The sequence below is a fragment of the Thalassophryne amazonica genome, chromosome 8 (assembly GCF_902500255.1).
Source record: "Thalassophryne amazonica chromosome 8, fThaAma1.1, whole genome shotgun sequence".
NCBI classification, from domain to species: Eukaryota; Metazoa; Chordata; class Actinopteri; order Batrachoidiformes; family Batrachoididae; genus Thalassophryne; species Thalassophryne amazonica.
Window position 1 is genome coordinate 4,412,178 of NC_047110.1, and position 13,321 is coordinate 4,425,498.

The 13,321-nt window shown below is 41.9% G+C and overlaps 1 protein-coding gene across 2 annotated transcripts in view; it reads left to right on the forward strand.

Annotated features, from left to right (window-relative positions):
* klhl36 (kelch-like family member 36) overlaps window positions 1-13,321 on the forward strand; it is a 128,827-nt gene that overhangs the window by 27,629 nt on the left and 87,877 nt on the right. For both annotated transcript variants that reach the window (XM_034175689.1, XM_034175688.1), the window contains 2 exons: window positions 5,628-5,822; window positions 13,020-13,142. In XM_034175689.1, the coding sequence (XP_034031580.1) occupies window positions 5,784-5,822; window positions 13,020-13,142 (162 nt within the window). In that variant the 5' untranslated portion in view covers window positions 5,628-5,783. The remainder of the gene's footprint in view (window positions 1-5,627; window positions 5,823-13,019; window positions 13,143-13,321) is intronic.

The following is a 13,321-nucleotide window of genomic DNA, read 5'->3' on the forward strand; positions in this document are numbered from 1 at the left end:
GACTGAAATGATGGTTCTTGGTCCAGTGAGACATCGGCATCAATTTAACCAGTTAACGCTTAGCCTCAACTCATGTCATACATCACACTGACAAAGTGAGGAACCTTGGGGTAATTTTTGATCCTTCATTGTCCTTTGGCCTCCACATTAGAAATATTACAAGGACTGCTTTCTTCCACCTGCAAAATATAGCGAAGATTCATCCCATCCTGTTTGACTGATGCTGAAACCCTGATCCATGTGTTTATCTCTTCTAGACTGGACTACTGCAATGTTCTATTTTCTGTTTTCCCACAGTCCAGCATTAGGGATCTGCAGTTGGTTTAAAATGCTGCAGTCAGACTTTTGACACGAAGCAGAAAGTTTGACCAGATTACACCCTTTTTGGCATCTCTTCACTGGCTTCCTGTCCCAGTGAGATCAGATTTTAAGGTTCTGCTACTAGTCTATAAAATTGTTCACGGACTGGCACCTTCCTACAAGCTGACCTAATTAAACCTTACGTACCGGCCCGGGCTTTGAGTTCTCAGGGTGCAGGACTACTTTGTGTCCCTAGGGTGAATAAGAAGTCTGTGGGTCACAGAGCTTTCTCTTACTGTGCCCCTGTTCTGTGGAATGATCTCTCTGCATCAATAAAACAGTCAGATTCTGTAGAGACTTTCAACTCCAGACTTAAGACGCACTTATTTTCCCATTCGTATGGCTAGCATATTGGTATAGTATAGTTCTATGCTTTTTACTCTTTTGATTCATTTTATTAGTAAATGGCGCATGCCAAGGCCTCAACTTTATCTAAATTCTGGGCCTGCTATCACCTTAGTATTTCCTGTTGTTGTTTAATGCTGGCAAATTATACTGTATTTCTTGTCTTTCTGATGCCTGATTCTGTTTTTCTCTCTGTTTAAGGTGCGGCTCCATCCAGAGATGGGTGTGGTGTTTGTGCTGGAGACCCTCCTGTCCTGTGCACCAACAGCATTTCCTGTATATTTGTTTTGTGAATTGTTCTGTAATTTATGTTTGTATCATGGCCCAAGCAGAGGGTCACCCCTTTGGGTCTTGTCTGCTTGAGGTTTCTTCTCAGAGGGAGTTTTTCCTTACCACTGTTGCTCTGGGGGTTAGTAAGGTTAGACCTTCCTTGTGTGAAGCGACTTGAGGCAACTCTGTTGTGATATGATGCTATATAAATGAAAATAAATTGAATTGAAATCCTCTTCAACCTATATTCAGTTGAATACGCCACAAAAAAATTTCTCTTGACACCCTACTAACCAGCCGGCAATATCACTCAAGTAATCCAGAAGCATACAGTTTTAACTTATGGTTAAAATTTTAACCAAACTAATTTCGGACAACTTATTTGAATTAACGTCACGTCTGAAGTTTAATAAAGTGAAAATATCAGATATGTTTTAGTTTTAAAGTATTGCACTAATTTTAATGGTTTTAGTGTGGACATGGTGTGTGCGCAGTGCATTCTGGGTACTGTAAAAGTTCACGACAGAAGAAATGCATTTGAGACGCTCTGATCAGGCTCCACACGGACAACAGCATTAAACTCTTTATATATTGTGCCTAAAACTCTTGTGAATATATTCTCTGGGTTTATAGACATTGTTATTGTGTTATTGTCAGCAATATGTTGATCAATTATTATATTATTTACTAACAGGGACTTAGAAGAGAGAGACCTAATGTTTAATAGACCACATTTACTGTTTTAGTCTGTGGTGCAGTTGAAGGTGCTATATTATTTTTTCTTTTTGAATTTTTATGCTTAAATAGATTTTTGCTGGTTATTGGTGGTCTGGGAGCAGGCACCGTCTCTACGGGGATGGGGTAATGAGGGAAGCTGCAGAGAGGTGTGTAAGACTACAACTCTGCTTCCTGGTCCCAACCCTGGATAGTCACGGTTTGGAGGATTTAAGAAAATTGGCCAGATTCCTAGAAATGAGAGCTGCTCCATCCAAAGTGGGATGGATGCCGTCTCTCCTAACAAGACCAGGTTTTCCCCAGAAGCTTTGCCAATTATCTATGAAGTCCACCTCATTTTTTGGACACCACTCAGACAGCCAGCAATTCAAGGAGAACATGCGGCTAAACATGTCACTCCCGGTCCGATTGGGGAGGGGCCCAGAGAAAACTACAGAGTCCGACATTGTTTTTGCAAAGTTACACACCGATTCAATGTTAATTTTAGTGACCTCCGATTGGTGTAACCGGGTGTCATTACTGCCGACGTGAATTACAATCTTACCAAATTTACACTTAGCCTTAGCCAGCAGTTTCAAATTTCCTTCAATGTCGCCTGCTCTGGCCCCCGGAAGACAATTGACAATGGTTGCTGGTGTCGCTAACTTCACATTTCTCAAAACAGAGTCGCCAATAACCAGAGTTTGATCCTCGGCGGGTGTGTCGCCGAGTGGGGAAAAATGGTTAGAAATGTGAATGGGTTGGCAGTGTACACGGGGCTTCTGTTTAGGGCTACGCCTCCTCCTCACAGTCACCCAGTCGGCCTGCTTTCCTGGCTGCTCAGGATCTGCCAGAGGGAAACTAACAGCGGCTAAGCTACCTTGGTCCGCACCGACTACAGGGGCCTGGCTAGCTGTAGAATTTTCCACGGTGCGGAGCCGAGTCTCCAATTCGCCCAGCCTGGCCTTCAAAGCTACGAATAAGCTACATTTATTACAAGTACCATTACTGCTAAAGGAGGCCGAGGAATAACTAAACATTTCACACCCAGAGCAGAAAAGTGCGGGAGAGACAGGAGAAGCCACCATGCTAAACCGGCTAAGAGCTAGTAGCTGCGCTACGCTAGCAGATTCTTAAAAACACACAAAGTGAATAATGTGTAAATAATTTAGAGGTGATTCAGCAGAGGGAGTGCTTTAGTTAAGGCACGTGAAGATTACACTGTGAAACAAATGGTTATCTAGGTAACTAGATCAATCTAACTGTGCAGATTAAACAGCTAACAGATACAGCAAAACACCACTGTGCTCCGGAACAGAAAGTGATACAATACCGCAGTGAGAGCCAACCATCAGAAGAGGCAAGCAAGAGCCAAAAAAGTGGGAGGGTACTCAAACCACTTTACAACACTGTTTGTTGTCTTTCTTCCAGAGTAATATATAAGATGTCTGAAATCAGTTCGTGTTCATGAAATTCGACACAAATTAGTCTTGAGATATCTCATAATCCTTTGCGCACCAGAGAGTTGCTGCAGCTGATGAAAAGAAATAAAAATGTACATTTTGGTTGTATAATGTTCATTTACAATTGCCGTCATGTGTTTTCTCTCTATGCTGTTTAAATCACAGCAACTCTCTGGTGCACAAAGGATTATGGGTTAGGGTCTTAGCATCTGGGCTCCAGTAGAAGGCAGAGTTCGATGCATTTTGACCCCGGTTATATCAGACAGTTGTCTAATCACAACTTGCGTTTTGAGTTTTTTACATATGAAAAAAATGGCATATTTTAAGCACATTTATATGTTAACCAACACACACGTCACATTAATGTGTTTGTTTTTACATAGAATGAATGAGTCCTCCAATCAGTGTTATTGGAGGCTCATTTTACCCATAATCCCTTTGCCATCTGTCTGTGTTTGTTACAAAACTTCAGAATTAGTGCATTATTTAAAATTAAAATATATGTGTTGTATTTTAACTTTGTACAAATGACAGAATTGTCATTAATGTAGTTATTCTATCCAGAACAATCGGTTAGCTATAGCTTCCGATAAATTTTTGGGTGGTTTATCGGTTTAGGTTTATAAAAGATAACTTTTCAGTTAGCTGATTAGCTGTTATCAAAGCTAACTTCAGTGGTGGGCACAGTTCCGCTAATCCGTTAACTGCTAATTATCGAAGCTCATGTTTTCATTATTGGATTAGCTTTTCAGATAACTTTGACAGCCATTAGCAGACTAATTATTTTCCGATAAATTTTGGTCCGATAATTTTTAGACCACTAACATATTTTTACAGGCATGGTGAAAATACTAATGATGTGTTGGAGCGTTCTTTTGTTTTTCATGATTCCATCATTTTTTCCTCAGAATTGAGTGACTCCATATTTTTTTTTCCCTCTGCTTGGTCTAAAAAAGTAACAGTTACTGACTGCAACAATTTTTTTTCCTGATTTCTTATAGTGTTGCTTAAAGCCAGAAAGTTATATATCACTTCACTTCACTTTATTTGTGTCCCCCATGGGGCAATTAGTTTTGCAGCTTGAGAATACATTAAAAGCACATGACACACAGAACACATATCAGTACCATGGTGCAGCATCACAAACAATTACACAGTCCAAACATTAAAAATACAGTCCATTAAAATGCTTCCACAGTTTTAACTCCTTCCTTGGCCTGTGTTTAGAACAGTAATGGCTGCGTTCTTTTGTTTTTCATGATTCCATAATTTTTTCCTCAGAATTGAGTGATTCCATATTTTTTTCCTCTGCTTGGTCTAAAAAAGTAACCGTTACTGACTGCCACCATTTTTTTCCTGATTTCTTATAGTGTTTCTTAAAGCCAGAAAGTTGCCATTTGAAATGACTTTAGTTTTGTGTCATGTCTGTGATCTGCTTTTTTTCTACAAAATTAAACAACTGAATAAACATCCTCCGAGGCCGGTGATTCCATAATTTTTGCCAGGGGTTGTATATTCTGCCTAAAACTCTCATGAATATATTCTCTGGGTTTATGACGTTATTGTGTTTCTTTTATGTAAAATGCCACAAGAAGCCCAGGTTGCTTCTCCATTATTTTCAATTGGAGTCATTGTGAGCTGCAATTGCTTCCTGTTTGCTCTTTGGAGTCCTGCTTATGTCAAACACTGTCTGTCCTCTTTGTTCCAGAGTGTGTGTATGTATATATATATATATATATATATATATATATATATATATATATATATATATATATATATATATATATATATATATATATATATATATATGTATGTATGTATGTATGTATGTATGTATGTATATATGTATATATATATATATATATGTCTGATGATTTGTGGACCTTTATACTGGTTATACGGTCGCAAATTGAACTTCACCAGCAACACGTTAAACATGGATTTCTAAACTTTCTAAACTGAATGTTCCAGTGAGCACGGTTGGGGCCATAATCTGTAAGTGGAAAGAACATCATTTCATCATAAACTGGCCACGACCTGGTGCTCCTCACAAGATTGCTGACAGAGGATGAAAAGAATGATCAGAAGAGTTGTCCAAGAGCCAAGGAGCACTTGTGGAGAGCTTTTGGAAGACCTGGAATGACCAGGAACAATTGTTTCAAAGAAAACGATAAGTAATGCACAGAGCCTCCACGGCCTGTGTGCACGCTCGGCACACAAGACTCCACTGATGAAAACATGTTGAAGCTCGTTTAAAGTTTTCTGCACACCATTTTGACAAACCTGTGACATACTGGGAGGGTATAGTCTGGACAGATGAGACCAGAACTGAACTCTTTGGATGATGTAATACACACCATGTTTGGAAGTCAAATGGCCCCAAAAACACCAGACCAACAGTGAAGTTTGGAGGTGGAACATCATGGTGTAAGATGGCCTGTATGATGCTTCATTCCTGTGATGTTTTGTTGACAGGTGTTCCGCTATGTGGATCAGGCTGAGGAGGTATTGAAAGGACTTGACCAGCAGCGACAGAACCCCCAGCTGTGTGATGTGGTGCTGGTGGCCAGCGAGCAGCGGCTTCCTGCTCACCGCGCCCTGCTGGCCATCACCAGCCCATATTTCCACTCGATGTTTACTTTGGGCATGACTGAGAAGCACCAAACTGAGGTACGTGAGACTCTGCAGTCAACATCTAAAAAGGACAGAGCATTTGTGGGATTGATTAGAAAAGTCCCAACATGAGAGATAGTTTGGCACATTGGTATTAACGTCTCTCAAGCAGGATATGTTGCTGCTGTAGTCCAAACGGACATGAACGGATGTCACTGAGGTTTGGTGGAGACTTGGACTCTGCGGCAAAGAAGAACTGTTTAAATGTTCACATTTTAATCCTACATCTTGGATCCCAGTCATTTCTTTTCACTTTCATCCTTTAACTTTGATCCTAATGACTTTGATTGTGTTTCTGCCTTTGATTTTTAGATGATAATTCTTTTTGCCTTGATTACTCAGGGTCTTAGTTCAGAATTTAATATCTAGTGGCAGAAATGTAACCGTCTGGTCAAAGCTCAGACATTAGTGATCAGGGTCAAAGGTCACTAATAATCAACAAAGTTCAGTAATCGGGATCAACGGTGGTCATCACTGATTCAGATCAAGGGCTAAATTTTACCTGTTGACCCAGCATCAGGATCATCGATTTCTATTTACTTACTAGATTGCTGGCTGTTGCCAGAGCGCCGCCATCTGGGTTAGCATTTAATAACCAGACATAAATAGAAATCAGTGTGGACATGATCAATTTTTTCAAGAGAATTTCACCATAAATCTGCATTTTCCATGCTGTTAAATTTATTCAAACTCAGTCCCACATTTGTACAGACAGTATTTGTCCAAACAAATACAGAAGAGAATCAGACTGTTTATATAATAGACTGAATGAATGTGTTTGTCCCAGTCCAGATAGAAAATAATACCATCAGTTTGTCAAACACACTATGTCTGCTATGACACAAGATCTGTTCCTTTCATTATGAAGTTAAAGAAGGGAAATAATCGGGGTGAAAGTTAGAGCTTCGCATGCTCGCATCATATTAAAGATATTAATATTAAAGATGGCTCTTAACCCACCTGCAGTGCCGCTTCTCCGGAAAAATATCAAAGTAAATATAAAATGAAACAATGAAGCAGCCACACCAGCCAGGGTGAAAGTACAACCCCAATTCCAATGAAGTTGGAACGTTGTGTAAAATGTAAATAAAAACAGAATATAATGATTTCTCTTGAATCCTCTTCAACCTATATTCAACTGAATACACCACAAAGACAAGATATTTAATGTTCAAACTGATAAACTTTATTGTTTTTGTACAAATATTTGCTCATTTTGAAGTGGATGCCTGAAACAGGTTTCTAAAAAGCTGGTACAGTGGTATGTTTCCCACTGTGTTACATCACCTTTCCTTCTAACAACACTCAATAAGCGTTTGGGAACTGAGGACACTAATTGTTGAAGCTTTGTAGGTGGAATTCTTTCCCATTCTTGCTTAATGTACGACTTCAGTTGTTCAACAGTCCGGGGTCTCCGTTGTCGTATTTTGCGCTTCATAATGCGCCACACATTTTCAGTGGGCGAAAGGTCTGGACTGCAGGCAGGCCAGTCTAGTACCCGCACTCTTTTGCTACGAAGCCACGCTGTTGGAACACGTGCAGAATGTGGCTTGACATTGTCTTGCTGAAATAAGCAGGGACGTCCCTGAAAAAGACGTTGCTTGGATGGCAGCATGTGTTGCTCCAAAACCTGGCTGTACCTTTCAGTATTGATGGTGCCATCACAGATGTGTAAGTTGTCCATGCCATGGGCACTAACACACCCCCATACCATCACAGATGCTGGCTTTTGAACTTTGCACTGGTAACAATCTGGATGGTCTTTTTCCTCTTTTGTCCAGAGGACACGACGTCCATGATTTCAAAAAACAATCTGAAATGTAGATCATAGTGCCAAATCACAACAAACAGTCGCCCCAAGGCGCTTTATATTGTAAGACAAGGCCATACAATAATTACAGAAAAACCCCAACGGTCAAAATGACCCCCTGTGAGCAAGCACTTGGCGACAGTGGGAAGGAAAAACTCCCTTTTAACAGGAAGAAACCTCCAGCAGAACCAGGCTCAGGGAGGGGCAGTCTTCTGCTGGGACTGGTTGGGGCTGAGGGAGAGAACCAGGAAAAAGACATGTTGTGGAGGGGAGCAGAGATCGATCACTAATGATTAAATGCAGAGTGGTGCATACAGAGCAAAAAGAGGTGAATAAAAAGAAACATCAGACCACAGTCCACCACAATCACACTTATGAAAGCTCACTCCACAATTTATTCTTATTTATTTAACCAGCTGACAATCCTTTATCAACTTGTCACAGCACTCGAATGCTGCACAAAACCACTTTTCAGATCACTTTAACCCAAGTTTAAGTCAACACATCATAGACTTAATCTGTCTGATGACGCAGAATAACGCTAAGCAAGATGGCTGCTGCTGGCAACAGCTCACAGGCTGCATCCACCATCTAGTGGATTAAATAGAAATCAAAGGACAGGAAGAATAAGAAGAGTTCAGCATCCTGCAACGGTTTGTGCAAAACTGTTTTTTTAATTCAAAAACAAACAAGAAAACACAAAAAATTAAAAGTCAAATGCAAAGTCGCATCATTTCCCACCTGTTGTAAAACCAAAGGTCATAGCTGTGTGTGTCTCTGTGGCTTCCCTCATTTGACACTTTTTTAAGAAGAGGACGGCGTGCCTGTTGCCATGGCCACTGAGCCGTAAGTCATTTTCTACTGTTGCATGAGAGTGATGGACTTTGAAGTTAAACTCCCTGAAGTGAGTACCAAGATGGCAGCGGCGCGTAGGCGCAGCAGCTCTGTGCGCTCACTTTCAGTGCGGGGATGCAGAGCCAACAGGCTAGCTAGACTACGTACGTGACCACACAAAGCTCCACTTCCCAGCCTCTCCCTCGCCAACGTAAGGTCCCTCTCAAATAAAATGGTTGAATTGAGGCTGCAGGCAGCTTCAGATAACTTCACCACATACTGCTGTGTCCTAGTCTTTAGGCAAACTTGGCTGCACTCATCCATGCCAGGCTCAGCTATCAAGTTAGCATGCTGTTCAACGCGGCACCTCAACAGGACCAGTGATTCCGGTAAGAATGGAGGAGGAGGGTTACATATGTACATCCACAACAACTGGAGTAAGAACACAGCGACTGTATCTAGCCACTGTCCCCAGATCTGGAATATTTGACTGTTAAATGCCGACTGTTTTGCCGTCGTCTGGAGTTTACTGGAGTCTGTTCACATTCCACCGGATGCTAATGCTGAATGAATGAATGAATGAATTTATGCCAGCTCGGACCTCAGGCTTTTACACAGCAACATCAGCCTCCAGCTGAACTGACACCCGGACGCGGTGCACATTATCACGGGAGATTTTAATCATGTAGAATTAAACTCAGTGCTCCACAGACTTCAATATGTCAAATGTGCCACAAGTTTACACCAACATTAAGTGACTCTACAGGGCCGGACTCCTCAGGAAAAATAACATCAACCAGAGATTGCCAGTGTCTTTTTCCTGCTGTACCATGAGAAGCATCCTCACATACGGTCTCTGGACATGGTTTACCAGCTGCACGGCGGCAAACAGGAAAGAGCTCCAGAGAAGATCACTGGGTGCCCTCTACCCACACTGGGGGACCTTCATGGCTCTTACTGTCTCAGGAGAGACAACACCATCCTAAAGGACTCATCCCACCCTGGACACTCTCTGTTTGAGCTGCTGCCGTCAGGCAGACGGTACAGGGCCACTAAAGCAAGAACAAATAGACTGAAAAACAGTTTATACACAACTGCTGCTAGAGCTTTTAATGCCACTAGACACACTGGAAATAAGGGAAATATTTGTTTATGTGCAATATCCACTGCCACTGACATATTCACAGTTTTGTACATGTACAGAGAAACATATGTACAGTGAGGAAAATAAGTATTTGAACACCCTGCGATTTTGCAAGTTCTCCCACTTAAAAATCATGGAGGGGTCTGAAATTTTCTTCTTAGGTGCATGTCCACTGTGAGAGACATAATCTAAAAAAAAAAAAAATCTGGAAATCACAATGTATGATTTTTTTACTAATTTATTTGTATGTTACTGCTGCAAATAAGTATTTCAGCACCTGTGAAAATCAATGTTAATATTTGGTACAGTAGCCTTTGTTTGCAATTACAGAGGTCAAACGTTTCCTGTAGTTTTTCACCAGGTTTTCACACACTGCAGCAGGGATTTTGGTCCACTCCTCCATACAGATCTTCTCTAGATCTTTCAGGTTTGGAGTTTCAGCTCCCTCCAAAGATTTTCTATTGAGTTCAGGTCTGCAGACTGGCCAGGCCACTCCAGGACCTTGAAATGCTTCTTATGGAGCCCCTCCTTAGTTGCCCTGGCTGTGTGTTTGGGGTCATTGTCATGCTGGAAGACCCAGCCATGACCCATCTTCAATGCTGTTACTGAGGGAAGGAGGTTGTTTGCTAAAATCTCACAATACATGACCCCATCCATCCTCCCTTTAATACGGTGCAGTCGTCCTGTCCCCTTTGCAGAAGAACACCCCCAGAGTATGATGTTTCCACCCCCATGCTTCACGGTTGGGATGGTTTTCTTGGGGTTGTTCTCATCCTCTAATCATGGTAAGTGGAGTTGATTACAAAAAGCTCTATTCTGGTCTCATCTGACCACATGACCTTCTCCCATGCCTCCTCTGGATCATCCAGATGGTCACTGGTGAACTCCAAACGAGCCTGGACATGTGCTGGCTTGAGCAGGGGGACCTTGCTGCCCTGCAGGATTTTAAACCTTAACAGCATCATGTGTTACTAATGTAATCTTTGTGACTGTGGTCCCAGCTCTCTTCTGGTCATTGACCAGGTCCTCCTGTGTAGTTCTGAGCTTTCTCAGAATCATCCTTACCCCACAAAGTGAGATCTTGCATGGAATCCCAGACTGAGGGAGATTGACAGTCATCTTGTGTTTCTTCCACTTTCTAATAAATAATCATAACAGTTATTGTCTTCTACCAAGCTGCTTGCCTGTTGTCCTGTAGTCCATCCCAGCCTTGTGCAGGTCTACAGTTTTGTCCCTGGTGTCCTTAGACAGCTCTTTGGTCTTGGCTATGGTGGACAGGTTGGAGTGTGATTGACTGAGTGTGTGAACAGGTGTCTTTTATACAGGTAACAAGTTCAAACAGGTGCAATTAATACAGGTAAAGAGCGCAGAATAAGAGGGCTTCTTAAAGACAAATTAACAGGTCTGTGTGAGCCAGAATTCTTGCTGGTTGGTCGGTGTTCAAATACTTATTTGCAGCAGTAACATACAAATAAATTATTTTTAAAAAAATCAGACATTGTGATTTCCGGATATTTTTTTTTTTTTTTTTTTTTTTTAGATTATGTCTCTCACAGTGGACATGCCCTAAGATGAAAATTTCAGACCCCTCCATGATTTCTAAGTGGGAGAACTTGCAAAATTGCATGGTGTTCAAATACTTATTTTCCTCACTGTATATGTTCCTCTGTACATGTACAAAAAGACGGAAACATATGTATATGTAAACATACATTTGCAAATCAGTATTTGAACACCTACCAACCAGCAAGAATTCTGTCTCTCACAGACCTGTTAGTTTTTCTTTAAGAAGCCCTCTTATTCTGCACTCTTTACCTGTATTAATTGCACCTGTTTGAACTTGTTACCTGTATAAAAGACACCTGTTCACACACTCAATCAGTCACATTCCAACCTGTCCACCATAGCCAAGACCAAAGAGCTGTCTAAGGACACCAGGGACAAAACTGTAGACCTGCACAAGGCTGGGATGGACTACAGGACAACAGACAAGCAGTTTGTTAGAAGACATCAACTGTTATGATTATTTATTAGAAAGTGGAAGAAACACAAGATGACTGTCAATCTCCCTCGGTCTGGGATTCCATGCAAAATCTCACATTGTGGGGTAAGGATGATTCTGAGAAAGCTCAGAACTACACAGGAGGACCTGGTCAATGACCTGAAGAGAGCTGGGACCACAGTCACAAAGATTACATTAGTAACACATGATGCTGTCATGGTATAAAATCCTGCAGGGCAGCAAGGTCACCCTGCTGAAGCCAGCACATGTCCAGGCCCGTTTGAAGTTCACCAGTGACCCTGTGGATGATCCAGAGGAGGCATGGGAGAAAGTCATGTGGTCAGATGAGACCAGAATAGAGCTTTTTGGAATCAACTCCACTTACCATGTTTAGAGGATGAGAACAACCCCAAGAAAACCATCCCAACCGTGAAGCATGGGGGTGGAAACATCATACTCTGGGGGTGCTCTTCTGCAAAGGGGACAGGACGACTGCACCGTATTGAAGGGAGGATGGATGGGGTCATGTATTGCGAGATTTTGGCAAACAACCTCCTTCCCTCAGTAACAGCATTGAAGATGGGTCATGGCTGGTTCTTCCAGTATGACAATGACCCCAAACACATAGCCAGGGCAACTAAGGAGGGGCTCCATAAGAAGCATTTCAAGGTCCTGGAGTGGCCTGGCCAGTCTGCAGACCTGAACTCAATAGAAAATCTTTGGAGGGAGCTGAAACTCCAAACATGAAAGATCTAGAGAAGATCTGTATGGAGGAGTGGACCAAAATCCCTGCTGCAGTGTGTGAAAACCTGGTGAAAAACTACAGGAAACGTTTGACCTCTGTAATTGCAAACAAAGGCTACTGTACCAAATATTAACATTGATTTTCACAGGTGTTGAAATACTTATTTGCAGCAGTAACATACAAATAAATTATTTAAAAAAAATCATACATTGTTATTTCCGGATTTTTTTTTTTTTCTTTTTTTTAGATTTTGTCTCTCACAGTGGACATGCACCTAAGAAGAAAATTTCAGACCCCTCCATGATTTCTAAGTGGGAGAACTTGCAAAATCGCAGGGTGTTCAAATACTTATTTTCCTCACTGTATGTATATGTATATGTCTCAGCCTCCGATGGTCAACACGCCCCACTGTTTTCCTCCAGAAGAATTTCTACAGCCTTGGTGAATCATTCGGCTGCCCTCTTATCTTCTGTCCTCCCCAACAATCTGATGTTGTCAAGGCAACTCCAGACATTATGCGCACACTGACATAAAATGATACAAACTCATCTGACTCATACAAACTCATCTCATCTGCACTCATGACGCACACCCCATCTCTCACCCCCACACCCCTAACTAACCCAGACTGACTTATGTTCTGTCCCGTTGGCCTTCAGGTGGAGCTAGTTGGGATGTCCTACGTGGGTCTGAAGGCTGTGGTGGACTTCCTGTACAGCGGAGAGCTGCTACTGGATGGAGGGAACATTTACACCGTGCTTCAGGCGGCGCACCTGCTGCAGGTGAGAAATGGTTGATACGAACTATCACACCGAAGGGCTCAGAGGCCCAAGAATTGATTATCTTCCCAGCACTCCCACTCCCTGTGGTTACTGTGGGTACATGGAACCACTGGTCATGAAAATATGAGGTACAGTGGATATTTTTTTGTGGGGGGGGGGGGGGGTACAGCAAAAAATAA